Source organism: Durotheca rogersii (genome assembly GCF_024521655.1).
Source record: "Durotheca rogersii strain YMJ 92031201 chromosome Unknown GGS23scaffold_76, whole genome shotgun sequence".
Lineage (NCBI taxonomy): Eukaryota > Fungi > Ascomycota > Sordariomycetes > Xylariales > Xylariaceae > Durotheca > Durotheca rogersii.
Genome location: NW_026251307.1, coordinates 4,804 through 18,627, shown reverse-complemented (window position 1 = coordinate 18,627; position 13,824 = coordinate 4,804). Strand labels below are relative to the sequence as shown.

General features: G+C 45.9%; 3 protein-coding genes across 3 annotated transcripts; all 3 read left to right on the top strand.

Annotated features, from left to right (window-relative positions):
* Positions 1-532: 532 nt before the first annotated feature.
* On the top strand, positions 533-1,660 carry GGS23DRAFT_608364 (Lactonase, 7-bladed beta-propeller-domain-containing protein; the record flags this gene model as incomplete). The annotated part of the gene is made up of 1 exon (XM_051520194.1): positions 533-1,660. The coding sequence occupies one exon, from the start codon at positions 533-535 to the stop codon at positions 1,658-1,660; it is 1,128 nt and encodes a 375-aa protein (XP_051366979.1).
* A 2,706-nt stretch (positions 1,661-4,366) lies between these two features.
* On the top strand, positions 4,367-5,700 carry GGS23DRAFT_503509 (NPP1-domain-containing protein). The gene has a single exon (XM_051514491.1). The coding sequence runs from the start codon at positions 4,657-4,659 to the stop codon at positions 5,476-5,478; it is 822 nt and encodes a 273-aa protein (XP_051366978.1). The 5' UTR covers positions 4,367-4,656; the 3' UTR covers positions 5,479-5,700.
* Positions 5,701-5,887: 187 nt separating this feature from the next.
* Positions 5,888-8,556, top strand: GGS23DRAFT_503493 (polysaccharide lyase family 4 protein). Its single transcript, XM_051514490.1, has 2 exons — positions 5,888-7,038; positions 7,108-8,556. Exons 1-2 carry the CDS (start codon positions 6,232-6,234, stop codon positions 8,296-8,298), a joined length of 1,998 nt encoding a protein of 665 aa, XP_051366977.1. The 5' UTR covers positions 5,888-6,231; the 3' UTR covers positions 8,299-8,556.
* The last annotated feature ends 5,268 nt before the right edge of the window (positions 8,557-13,824 follow it).

Genomic DNA, 13,824 nt, shown 5'->3' with positions numbered 1-13,824 from the left:
ATTGCCCAGCCTATGATGGATGTGGAGCCACGAGTCGATAGAATAGGGTCACATGTCTACCTAAACCCAACGACAGGGGAGTTCCGAGTCCACAAAGACTGCTAGAGAATTGGTTCGTTTCCCAACAAAGAATTGTCATACAGCGTGGGGAAGAAGAAGCCCAGGGGAGCGGCTATCTTTGTGTATTCAGCAGCGTAGTTCCCTTCCTTCATAGGTCTGGTATGATGCAGATGCGCCATTATTTGGTGGTCACAACTAGAATCCAGAGAATGGGCAATGGAGCCATAAGTTTGTTGCTTCATCCAAACAGCCCTGCAGTTCATAAACTCTCTAGATTCCCTATTACCGGGGTCTTTTTTCCCAGTCCCCCATTTGATTGTTTGTAAACGAACCGCCATTGATGAAGATGGTTAGCTAGCCGCCAAGCAGTGTATATATAGACAGATAGTTGGCCAACCTAAAACATACGGGGAGAGGATAAGCAGCATTGCAAGACAAGAATACTATCCACAGTCGAGGAAATACTATTAACATGCATTTCAAGCGAGCCATCCTGGGTGTGGCCACCTCCGTGGCCCTTGCCAGCGCAGCAAAGCACCAGCTGTTCGTGGGTAGCTTCAGTACCAAGTTTCTCTACACGCTGGAGTATGATGATTCCCTCCAGACGCTTGGGCTGGCTGAAACTATTCCCGTGAATTCAGCCAGCTCCTGGATTGCTTTGAGCTACGACAAGAAGAACCTGTATGCCACAGACTGGGAGGCGGTCGTACCCTCGTTCGTTAGCTACAGCGTCGATGACGCTCGCACGATCACGTACGAGAGAAGGATCTCTGGGGACATGAGCTGTTCGGACAGCAAGAGCATCTTCATCACGGCTAACCCCAACACGCCCTACACGGTCTACGGCAACTTCTTCTACGGGAACGCGAAGTGCGGCTCCGTGATGTCGGTTAGTGCCAACGGATCGCTTAGTAGCGTAATTCAGGGCTTCAACTATGCCGACGGATCGGCCGTCCACGGGACCGCAATCAGCCCCAACTCGCAATACCTCTACTCGGCGGACCACGGTACCAACTCGATCTGGGTCCACAGGATGGACGATATCGACGGCACGCTCAAGTACCTGTCGCAGTCTGTCATGCCGACCGAAAATGCCAAACCCCGCCACGTGGTTGCTCACCCCGAGGGAAAATATATCTACGCCGTTATGGAGGGGACGAGCGAGGTGGTTCAGTTCTCGACCAGCCATCTCAACAATTTGACTGCTCTCCAGGACAAATTCTCCCTGATCAAGGAAGGCGAGGACCCGTCCGACTTCTGGGCCGACGAGATCGCGCTCTCGGCTAACAACCTGTACCTGTGGGCTAGCAACCGCGCGCACGACTCTGGCCGCAAGGGATACATTTCGGCCTTCCAGGTCGGCGAGGACGGTCACATCACGCAGCAGTACTTTCTCACAGAGACGACCTCGAGCGGCGGCTTTGCCAACGCCGTGGCCCCTAGCCTATTCGACGACAGGGTCGTCGCCATCACCGACAACACGACCGGCTTCGTCGAGGTGTGGAAAATGAATGGGGAAAACACCCAGGCCGTTCCGGTCGCGCACTTGGATATCAAAGACGGGGGCGGCTGCTGCGCCAACGCTGTCTGGTACTCGTAATCTAGACGCAGGCACGCCTGACCAAGTTGCCGCCGAATTGCGAGTTGCCAGAAGGGCTCCCGGGGATTGATTTCAGGATACTAAATGTGTCTGATCGTAGATAGTGATAATAGTAGGTAACATTCTATACCGACATATTGGATAGCTCCGTCTCCTGTATTCTCGTGTATTCAGCAGTTTAGGATGATCAATTGTAAGTTAATGGTATGTAGCTTAGACCACGGTAGATGAAGGGGACGGGCCAAAATTCATACCCCTCCTTGATTTCGCGTAGGTAACTAGAAAACGCCGAATTTCCAAATAGAGACGTGCGAGAATAAAGAATAATACCACAGAGACTAAGCAAGGCAAGATTCTCATAAAAGTCACTGTTAATAGAGAACCCGAATATTGTCGCTATGAATTAAGGAAGCAGTTCAGTCAATCCTCCAACCCCAACCAGCGGCGCGACGAGGTGCGTGAGGGTGAGGGCAGAAATGAGCGTAACAGCAGACAAACCTGCTGCTCGCTATATTGTTGGGTTTTCCCGCAATATTATTGAATTTGATGAATCTCTCTCTCCTTACGTCTCACTTCTCCGGTACCGGTTACCGATACTATCAGAGTCTGGCAACTCTCCACTCTTCACCCGAGCGCCCCGGAGCCAATCATATACCTACGTAATAGCATCGCATGCGCGCAATTGACCGTTATAATGGGCCGTTGACATGAGAAATGCACTGAGATTTCGGCCTCCGACGAGTCGATGGACGGCGGTCAAGAAGCTAATAGTAGAGCCGGCAGATCGCGTATCTAGGACTATCCTCGCCGCTACGCGCTTGAGAGCTTCAAAGCGCTTGATCATTGGCTCCAATGACTTTAGGTGGCCCCCTGAAGGCTTCTTCAGGTCGAGGCGAAAAAGAGAGATATGTCAACGTAAATCTCGCATCCGTCGTTACTATGCCGACTTGTGTCTCAATAATACCCTCGAGGCGCTTCACCGCGGGGTTGAGCAGTGGTTTCCAAACCCAGTTGTGTTGATGATCTTGTCCGGGGGTGGACAGGGGTGTGCACCGGCGTAATATCGAGCGCGAGATTGTTCGGGTGCCCAAGGGAGTGGAACCTAGCCAGCCCCCGTTATCGAAGCCGGACATTCCCAACCACCAGTGCGGCTAAGAAGGCATGTAAAGTGCATGCGAAGCGGTGGTTTTCCGCATTAGACGACAGCGTGAAGATCGTGATACTAGCAAAATTGGGCTACAGCCTGCAAACTATTGCCTGCGAAAAGCGGGTGGACCAGTCGCCTGTAGTTTTGCTAGGGATGGTATTCCGAGATGGGCTCACGACTTGGATCCCGTCCTTAACGGCGAGGCGACCCCCGCGCAGAATTCAATAATCCAATACCGCCGATTGCCAGCATGAGGGTCCAGGAACTGCTGTCAGGTAATGCAAGGAGAAAAAAAAAAGAAAAACACACATGTTACCCGTCCTGAACAGGCAAATGCTATGGAGACGTTTTCGTGGGTAGCCGAAATGGAGAATGAGGTCCACCGATTTAGGCACCAGTACAGGTATCCTGTGATAATATCTGTTAGTATCAGGACTGAATGGCATCGGGGCTGCCTGAACCCATAATGTCGGAGGATCTAATTATAGGGAAGAGTGTACCGAAATATCCCGCATGAAGTATCAAGACTGTCACGTCGTAGGGCTACCAGGGGTGCCAAAGACGTACCTAGGGACCAAGCTTACTGATCTGCCCAATTCCCCAGATATCAGGGGTGTGATCCGACCCGCGATCTACGACGGGCGACACCGCATACTCAACATTCAACCGGTAGGCCCGTTATTAATCCCAATCGACGAAAACGGTTGCCTATCGACTTCGCCTTAACCCGCGCCACCCAGAGTTGCGAAATCCAGTTCGAGAACGTCCTCGGTGGTTAGACTTATGGAGTTGGAAATCGCAAATCGTATTCTATTTGAATGGTACGATTGGCGATCAAAACTAATAGCGATCGGCGCTCGAGCAGCCAGCTGGGGAAACATGCACCGATAGTCGATCGCAAGTCTTGGCATAGCTGTCATCCTTGTGTTCATCTCTTTGCAATCGGCTGATGTCCCTTGTGCTCCAAGCGGTATCAGAAGCGATCAATTCGGGATGTTGATGTTGGTTTCAACGAGCCACGAACAACGGGGGATCCGATTGAGGTTTCTATTCACACCATCTCCCTTAAATCCTCCGGACAAGACGCGAACATGCGCCTCAATCCTATTACGACTTGCCTTGCCTATCTTCGACCTTAACACGTGCCGGTGTTCTGATCTTCCAGAGGAAAGACGCGGCATTGGTTTCCGGGGTCCTGCACTTCATCATATCATTCTCCCCGCACCAGATCGAGTGCCGAGGGTTTTCGAAGATTTCTTCCATAGTTGAGCAATTACTCGCGCACTCACGACGCCCTCTTATAGCATCGCCGCAGTTGCAGTATCATAACTCGCAAGACGTCACGGATAGCCGTACGTATACAAGACCAGCGTCCGTCCGGTGTAGGGAGATATACCGAAAACGTGCTTGTTCAGACCTTCTAGTGATTCCGTCTCAATCTAGACATTACAAGAAGACCCCTGTACATCGAGGCTCACCCCAGCTCGCAAGCCCAGTTAGTTGTCCTGAATAGGCAGGTTGCGCCGTCAAGCCCTCGAATTTCAGGATGCAGGGGTTTCAGCAGCTACTCGAATCGACGTTGCCGTTCGACAAACGTGTCCGCCGCAGGCTGAGAGCGAGCCGAGAATGGGCATGTAATAGAGCCTCTCGAGAGGAGCTTAAATACCATTCTTCTTCTCTCACGGGCTCAAGGGAAATGTCGGCGTCCAGGAGTCCAGGCCGCTAAAGACCCCCGCTTACACTTCATACTAAAGCATAGAGCGACCCTCTTGAACAGTTGCGGCTTAACATCAAGTTCACGATAGTTTCGAGGGGTTTATTCGCTTAAACACCCCGCTGGTTACAAGCAATGGCAGTCTCACTCCATCGGAGCGCCATCGGAGCGCTGTTCCTGTTGGCCGGCCTCTCCAACGCCAACCCTACTCTCCCCAAGATATTCTCCCGGGACCCTCCCCAGATGCTTCCCGCAAGAGCCACCGCCAACGACCTCAAGTGGCAACCAGCGATGGACTTCGATAAGGACTCTTGTTACAACACCCCGGCTATCGATGCGGAGGGGAACATCGCACCGGGCCTGAGCACGGACAGGGCCGCTGGAGGCGAGGGCTGCCGAGACTACAGCGACCTCGTTAATAACAATGTGTACTCGCGTCAGCGCTGCAACAATGGCTGGTGCGCCTACCTGTACGACTACTACATGGAGAAGGACACGAAGTGCGAAAGGTGTCTTATCGGTTACGGACACCGGCATGAGTGGGAACACGTTGTCGTATGGGTCAAGGACGACAAGGTCCAGTACGTTGCTGCCTCGCGGCACGGCGGCTATACGGTGAAGAAGGTTGGCGACGCCGCCGTCCAGTTTGAGGGGACCCACGTCAAGATTGTGTACCACAAGGACGGCGGCAGCACGCATGCCTTCAGGTTCCCCAAGACCGACGGCGGAGACGAGCCGCCGGAGAATCACCTCGGCAAGTGGTACATCTCGCCGGGACTCGTCTCGTACAACGGCTTCCCGAGCACTAGCCTACGAGACAAACTAACGAGCCATGACTTTAAAAAGGCCACGATCGCTTTCAAGGATTCCCAGTTCGCCGATAATCTCAAGAAAGCGGCTCCTAGCGGCATCACCTTCGACTACGGGCGCGACGAGAATTCCCCTGGCACCCCGTAAAACTCGGAGGTGACAACGTAAAGAATTTTCCAAATTGTATATATTACTATTCCCTAGCTTGTACATAAAAGCACACTGACATAGACTATACTTATATGTATATATTCCCGTAAAACATTGAATTTGGTACTGAGGTTTATCGCTCTATTATTAAAGAGGGGAGAGGAACTGCAGGTTATATGCTCCTTGTCACGTAGCAATTAAACCAGCCCTTATACGCCTACATACCGCGTAAATGTAGGCGTCTACGTTTTACGCGACACTCCTCAAGTCGGGTAAATTCTTCATAGGTGGACAAAATGTAGAACTTTTGCTCCGAACTTAGACAGGCGGCTAATTCAAGACTGGATAGTTACGAGGGACCCAGTGCCATGGACCAATTGGCCCATGACCTAACACGCATTCAAACCCGAAGAAATGTCTCGGATCTAGATGGAAATTTTACCCTAATTCGATCCACCATGTAACGGTAGGCGGCCAAGATCGCCTCCCCACATCCTACCATATGCCTATTGGTATAAACTTCCCCAGAAAACACGTTCGGTTTAAGAATGGCCGAAGTGACAACCTCGGAAGATGTCCATTTTCAAACCACGGACCTAGTGCTGGATATATGGCGGGAAATATGGGAGGATGGTGCAAACGTAGGCGTACTTAAAGAGCGTTAACACTGCCCTGACATGATCCAGCTCCATCCTGTAGGTTGTTCCGCAGCTGTCGCGTATTCTTTCAGTTGACTTTTCCCTCGGCAGAATGATCCTGTCGAAACTAGCAGCTCTTGCTGCTATCCTGAGTCGGGCATCGGCCTTCCTAAATGCCACGGAGACTAGCACTCAGTACATCTTGCAGAATGACGACCTGCATGTGACTGTGAGCAAGAGTAACGGACAGGTTGTCGAGCTTCTCCTCGGAAAGGAAAATCTGCTGGGCCCGACGAGTGGGAGCTCGGGTAAAGGACCGTATCTGGACTGTTCCTGCATCCCGAGCGGTTTCTGGACTCCCGGTGGTACTGCGCGATTCAAGCTCATCCGCGACGTCGATTCGACCGGCACACCATTTGGCGGTGTGGTGATGAGCGATACGTATGCCGCCACCAACCAGACATTGGAGCAGTACTGGTTCTTGCGCGATGGAGAAACCGGCCTGCACTTGTTCTCTCGAGTCACGTATTTCAACGAGGGCACGCCCTTCCTCCGGGGCCTAGGCGAGCTGCGTACGCTATTCCGGCCGAACACGCCGTTATGGACGCACTTATCCAGCAGCGAGGGCAACTGGGCTCCGATCCCCTCAGCCGATGCCTACCGCACTGGCATTACAGTTCAAGACGCAACGACATATCTTGGAAACGCGACGAACGACGCCTACGTGAAACAATACTCGGACTACTTTACAAAGTACACCTTCTCGGAGGTGTGGCGCGACCACGATGTTCACGGGCAGTATTCGGACGGTTCTACGAGCTCTGACGGGAATACCTACGGCGCCTGGCTAGTGCACAATACGCGGGAAACATACTATGGCGGGCCACTGCACTCAGACCTTGTAGTGGACGGTATTGTGGTGAGTACTCTTCCCCTTTACTAAGCTATAAGACGACGAGAAAAGGCTCATGTCAGTAATCCTTCATAGTACAACTACTTAGTATCAGGCCACCACGGCGCCCCTACCCCTAACCTCACCCACGGCTTCGACCGGACCTGGGGCCCGCAGTACTACCACTTCAACAAGGGCGGACCTGACACTACGCTCGCCGAGCTCAGGGCCGACGCGGCTCAGTACGCAAAGCCGGAATGGAATAGCCAGTTCTACGACAGCATCGCCAAATACGTGCCTAATTATGTGCCTTCTTCGCAGCGCACAACCTTCAAGGCAACCATCGAACTGCCCCGAGATGCGAAGAAGCCGATCGCTGTGCTTGCCGAGAACAGACAGGATTTCCAGCTGAACGTGTTTGACAAGTCAAGTCTTCAGTACTGGGCCGATATCGACCCCGCGACCGGCGTCGTGGAGATCCCTAGGGTGAAGGAGGGGACATACAGGCTGACAGTATACGCTGAAGGAATTTTCGGCTGGTTTATCCAGGACGATGTCAAGGTGTCTAGGGCAGCTGGCGAGACGTCGCTCCGGTTCCAGTGGAAGCCCGACAGCGCCGGGGAGGAGATCTGGCGAATCGGCACGCCCGATAAGTCAGCGGGGGAATACAAGCACGGCTACGCGCTAGATGTGTCGAGGCCTCTTCAGCCCGAGCAGTACCGCATCTACTGGGGCGTCTACGACTTCCCGAGCGAGTTCCCGGACGGCGTGGTGTTCAAGGTGGGCGAGAGCAAGGAGGCCGAGGACTTCAACTACGTGCACTGGTCCTTCTTCCCGGGCCGGTCGAACTTCCTCCGGCCGCAGCCCTACTACGAAAACGTCAACAACTGGACCATTCAGTTCAACCTCAGCGACGACCAGCTCGCTGGCGCGAAGACGGCCACCTTCACCGTCGAGCTCGCCGGCGTCAAGACCGCGAACGGCAACAACAAGTGGGCGTCGCTCCCCGGGGAGAAGTATTCTAACGTGCCCTACACCGTGGCCGTCAACGGGGCCGACGTCGAGACGTGGATCATACCGTCCTACCGCAGCGGATCGTGTGGCGTGCGGAGCAGCGTGGTGTGCCAGAACTTTGGCAAGAAGTTCACATTCCCGGCCGAGAAGTTGAAGGAAGGTCAGAATGAGTTCGTTCTGAGCTTACCGTTTAACGCGACTAGTACGGAGACAGCGTTGCTGCCAGAGACGATATACGTGCAGTACGACGCGCTGAGGCTCGAGCTTAGCTAGGAGAGAGAGAATAGCTAACTCTTAGAATGCTAGCAAGAGCATCGTTACTAGACCATTATTAGCCGCCTTTCTTTCCTCAGTTTTCTTCGGCGACTTGACCATGTCAAGGGTGACGTGAAGGTATAATACGATATTAGTCGACTGTGCCGACATTATGACAAGGGAATGTACTTGGAATAGATTCAATTCAACTAATAATTCTATAAGGGGTCTCTTAGGTCCTTATCCCTTTTTAGGTTTCCCGGTCCCCCTCTCGTCCTAATATATTCTAGGAGTACCTCCGTATCCTAGTATCTAGGTACCTTAATACCGAAGCTATCCGTAGCTTATCTAGGACTTTTCTTAATAGGTCGCCGAAATAACGGCCCTACTACCCGATATTATCCTCTTAACCCGTATAACCTAATTATTAATATAGGATTCTATTCCCGTATAATACTATCTCCTTTCTTCGGAAAAGCTCGTCTCTAAGCGTAGATTAAGTACCTAAGCTCGATAGTTAATAGGTTTATTAAGGTTTTATTAATAAAATAACTTAACGGTTTCTTTTATCCTTTCGGTAGTAAAATACTTCCATAGTTTTTAAGTCTAATAGCGCTTAACTAGCTAGCTTTCTTACTTTACTAAGTACCTAATAACTTCTCCGGTCCTAACGGAATCTAATACCTTATCTACCTCGTAATCTTCTGCCTCGATCGGGGCTACCTTTCGTAAAACCTAGTTAAGGTTAGGTAATTCCTAATTATTAACGCGGTAAGGTTCGATAAGAAATACGTAGAAGGTATTATAAATACGTTAGCCTTTCGGGAGCGTTAAGGTTACGGTAATAAGCGAAACGACCTTTTAGATCTTAAAGGAGCCGAGCATTTTCTTATCTATCTTTTTAATAAGGCGTTTAGTTTTAATGTTACGGGTATTTAATATAATAAACTACCCTACTTTTAAGGGAGGTTCCTCCTTTTTATACTTATTTATCTATCCTTTTATTCGTTACCGTACTTTTTCTAAGTATTACTTAGCCTCGTTATATACCTTAATTATTTAATAAGCGTAAAGGTTACTTCCTAAATTCTTAGGTATACCTAATAAGAAATTATATGCTACTAAATACTACCCGTAATTAACGTAAAAGGGTAATATACCGATAGCTATCGAAGTAGTATTATTATAAGTAAATTCGGTAGTAGGGAGTAAGCTTTCCTAGTCGCTTATCTCGTAATTTACGAAGGCGCGTAGGTATACTTCTAGGATTTAGTTAAGTTTTTCCGTTTATCCATCCGTTTAAGAGTAAAAGGCAGTACTTATTCTAGGCTTAATTCCGAGAAGCTTTAAAATATCCTTTTAAATATAAGAGATAAATCGTAAGTCCCGGTCGGAAATAATATCTAAAGAAATCCTATATAACCGCTAGTAGTTACGGATAAAGATAGGTATTAGGTCTTCGGCTTTTTTACCGTCCTTTTTTAGTAGGATAAAGTACGTTATTTTAATAAAGGGATTTATAATAACCTATATAAAGTTATAACCGTTAAATATCGGTAAGTTTATAATAAAGTCTATCGCGATAGTTTATTATAATCGGTAATATAGTTCCATAAGCTATAGTAATCCGAACGGGATATACCGGAATACCTTATTTTATTAATATTCGCGATATCCTCTTACGAATTCCCTAATTATTACTTCTAGGTTAAGCTACTAGAAGTTTCGGATAATAAGCTCTATGGTTTTATCCATACCTATATATCCCGCTACCTTGGTATCGTATTCGGATCTAATTACTTCTTATTATAAGTCCTTAGGTATCTATAAACGATTTCGTCGATAGAAGAAGCCCTTATAAAGCTTTATCTCTTTACCGGATTATTTAATTAATTAAGCCTAGTATTCCGGGTCTTATTCGGCCGTATTCTTAACTTATTTTACGAACTTTTAGATCCAAGGGGATATCGGGATATTACTTAGTCGTACGCTAGAGAATATAATAATTAATAAGCCTAAAATTTTTAAAAAATGCTTTTCCTATAGGACCGTCGCTATCGGTTAGTCCTTAGCTCCTCCTTTTTTAAGGCGATATTATAGTAATCTAAATAAGATATCGGCCTTTTCGTTTTACTTCCTTAGGCGATAGTATATTATAAAATAATACGAAGAGAATTATTAAGCCTAACAGGCTTATCGTCGATTTAGTACTTTTACCGTAGTAAAATACGTTAGGTTCTAATAATCTAAGTATACTTTTATTTAATGCTAAGCTCCTTCGAAATAATATCGCTACTTCTCGAATACGTCGACGATTATTAATAATTCCTTATTATATATTTTATAATTCATTTCCGCTAGGGTAAGTCGTCTTAAGAAAAAGGCTACTAATCTTAGTCTTCCTTTATCGTTCTTTTACAAAAGGATAGCCGAAATAATAAAGTCCGAAGCGTCGGCTTTAACGATTAAGATTCGATTAGGATCGAAATATATAAGTATCGGGGCCTTCGTAAAGGTTTCTTTTAATTCCTAAAAGGCCTTTTTCATTTCGATTTCTTATTTCTATAGCTTACGGTCTCCTTTATTAGCGTTAGTAATTAATCTAGCTATGCCCGAGAAGTTACGTATGAATTTACGGTAAAAGTTAATAAACCTAATAAAGCTTTACGAGTCCTTAAGTATAGTTAGGGTACGTTAATTAAGGATAGCTTTTATTTTATCCTTAGATATAGTAATACCCTTAAGGCTTATATTATATCCTAAGAACTTAACTTCTTACATTCGCTAGGTATATTTCTTTAGGGCTACTATTAAATGGTTTTCCATAAGCCGTTTTAGGACTTCCTTTATTAGTTTATTATGTTCCTTTAACGTATCGGTATAGACTAGGACGTCGTTTAGGTAGGCGATAACCCCTATATCTAAGAGGTCGCGAAAGATATAATTTATTATAGCTTAAAAGGTAGCGGAGGCGTTAATTAATCCCATAAGTATAACGGTATACTAAGGAGGAGCAGAGCGTATGCGATGCTAGAGACCCGGATATATTTACTCGAAAGTGTACTTTATCGAAGACTATAGTATATACGATGGTCTAAGGTAGATAAAACTAGTGTTATTATATTAATCGAGAGGCAAGGAATTTAATGTAGTTATCGTATCTTAACTATGCCCCTTGGTCGTAGAGATATGGTAGTCGTTAGCCCGAAGGCATAAGAGGTAAAGGAAGAAAAGGGGTAAAACGTAAAAGTTACTTATTCGGTTATAGCGGTACGACGAAGTAACTTAAGCGCCTATAATTAAGATAGATATATTAATCGAAAAACGACGAATTTAATAGTAAAAACGAATCTTTAATTAAGGTAAAAATAATAAAGATAGTAATCTAGCTAGGTAATAAATTAAATGATAAGTATAGTATATCCCGTACTTACGGGAGCTATAGTTATTTTATATAAGTATAAGGCTTATCGTAACGTATTACGTAATATATTAAGAAGGTATGTTTTACCGTATTACTATAGCCTCCTTAATTTAATTATACCGTAAGGGATAATTAAATTAAAAAGGATAGTACGGTAAGTCCCGATTAATATCTTCCCTTAAAAACTACCGCGAAACTTTATTCCTCCGGCTATTATTTAATTATTACGACCGCGCTTTTAACTTTTCGTTTAATATTATAAGGGGGTCTTTTTATTATTTTACGGCTAACTTAATCCGGTTTACCTTCGCCGATCTAACCCGATCGGCGTTCTCCTTCTTTATTTCGGCTACCTTTTTTTTAGTTTCGTTTTAGCTTTCTTAGTTAGGGGAATGGTAGGGGAACAGACGCGTTTTAAGGGTTAACTAGGTATTTTTCTTCTACTTATACGGTATGGAGGTTTCTCCCGATTAGAAAGCCCTGATTCTTTCTGGTCCGGGGGAAGGGAAGAGGCGCGTTATAACCTTAACGAGGTTATTATAACGGAGGTTTACGTCCGCCGATACGAGGGAATAAGGGGGATTAGGTATTAAGGCTATAGAGGAACGACGGACTTCGGCTTATGCGATAAACCGAACGGAGGATTTACGGCTAAGGGGTTCGTCGATCGGCGTATTTTAAGCGGATATTATAGCGTTAATAAGGTTAATTCGCCTTTAGTAATTTACGGTTTACCGAAAACGCTTAACGATATTTATCTTTTCTTTTAAAACTCGAACGTTATAAAATTACTTTATTACTTCGGCGTATTCTTTTATAATATTAAGGGGATCGAGTCTCTTATTTTCTTAGGCTTAGCGCGCGACTTCGATCGGTCGTTTAAAGATAAGATACGGTAGAATGTCGCTTTAAAAACCGTAATTAAAGCTATCTTATTAATTTATTAACGCGACGTAGTAAGTAGACTAAGGGGTTATGTTAGGCTCGAGATTGCCGCCTTCCTATGCTCGCCGTAGCTAACCGAACGCGTATACCGTTCGATCGAGGACGCCGTCCTTAATTATATTAAAGTTAAATAGTTTTCGGGGCTTAGGGAGATATAATACTACGGCGAAGTAGGCTTAGGAGAACTTTAAGGGGTCGGTAATGATTCGTTCGAGGTTTATTAGATCCGTATAAATCGTAAAGACTAAAGTAAAGGTAGGGTTATTAAAGAGGTATTAGCGGGTTAAGAAGTTAAACGATTTTATCGATCGGTAGCTTATCGTTTAGTACGGGTTTATTTCGAAGGCCGCCTTTTTACCTTCGAGGTCGTGGTTAGTTATAATATAGAAGGCGCGGATATCTTCGTTAGTAAGGTAATCGTAACGGGCGACGTAAACGAAAGAGTTAGCTAGGGTTACCTTTATTTATTTCTATAGTTACTAGTTTATAGTTCGGGATCGATTAACGGATAGCCGGAAGGCCTAAGTTATATCGGATCTTAATTCGATCGGACCCTTCCCCGAATCGTAATTATTTAAAGTACTAAGTTAGTATTTCTTTATATTACTCTAGTTATTTTTATTATTATAAATCTCTTATAGGAGTTTTATTAAGTCGGTTAGATCGATACGACGTACGTTTCTATAGACGGAAGGAAGGAAGAAGAAGGAGGGGATTCCGGCGGAGCGGGGGAAAGATATAATAAAAATAAAAAAAGAATTAAAGGAAGGAGGAGAAAAGATAATAAATTAAAGGTACAAATAAGAATTTAAATTAATAATAAGAAAGGTAGGCTAAAGATTAATAAGAATATAATAATTATAAGGGAGGGGGTTTTCGAAATAAAATACCTAAAGAGGAAAAAGAGAGGGAGGAAAGGAAACGTATTAACGATATAATTAGATATATCTTTACGGCTAACGCTTTAGGAAAGCGCATTCCCCCGTATACGTATAGAACTATAATAGGAGACGCGTTAGCTTATAACTTCTTATTATATGCTCTTAATAAAGTAATAAGTACGTACGTTCGTAAATTCGTAATTAAACGTAGGCTAAGGTAGGTATTATCGAGACTTTCCTAAGTACGGTACTTACGACCTAAGTAACGTATTCGATTCTTTCGTTCTCGTCTAA

Excerpts from the sequence above, each read along its gene's own strand:
- GGS23DRAFT_503509 (XM_051514491.1), top strand. The coding sequence starts at position 4,657 with ATGGCAGTCTCACTCCATCGGAGCGCCATCGGAGCGCTGTTCCTGTTG.
- GGS23DRAFT_503493 (XM_051514490.1), top strand. The coding sequence starts at position 6,232 with ATGATCCTGTCGAAACTAGCAGCTCTTGCTGCTATCCTGAGTCGGGCA. Across the intron at positions 7,039-7,107 it reads TTGTAGTGGACGGTATTGTG|TACAACTACTTAGTATCAGG; the intron begins GTGAGTACTCTT and ends AATCCTTCATAG.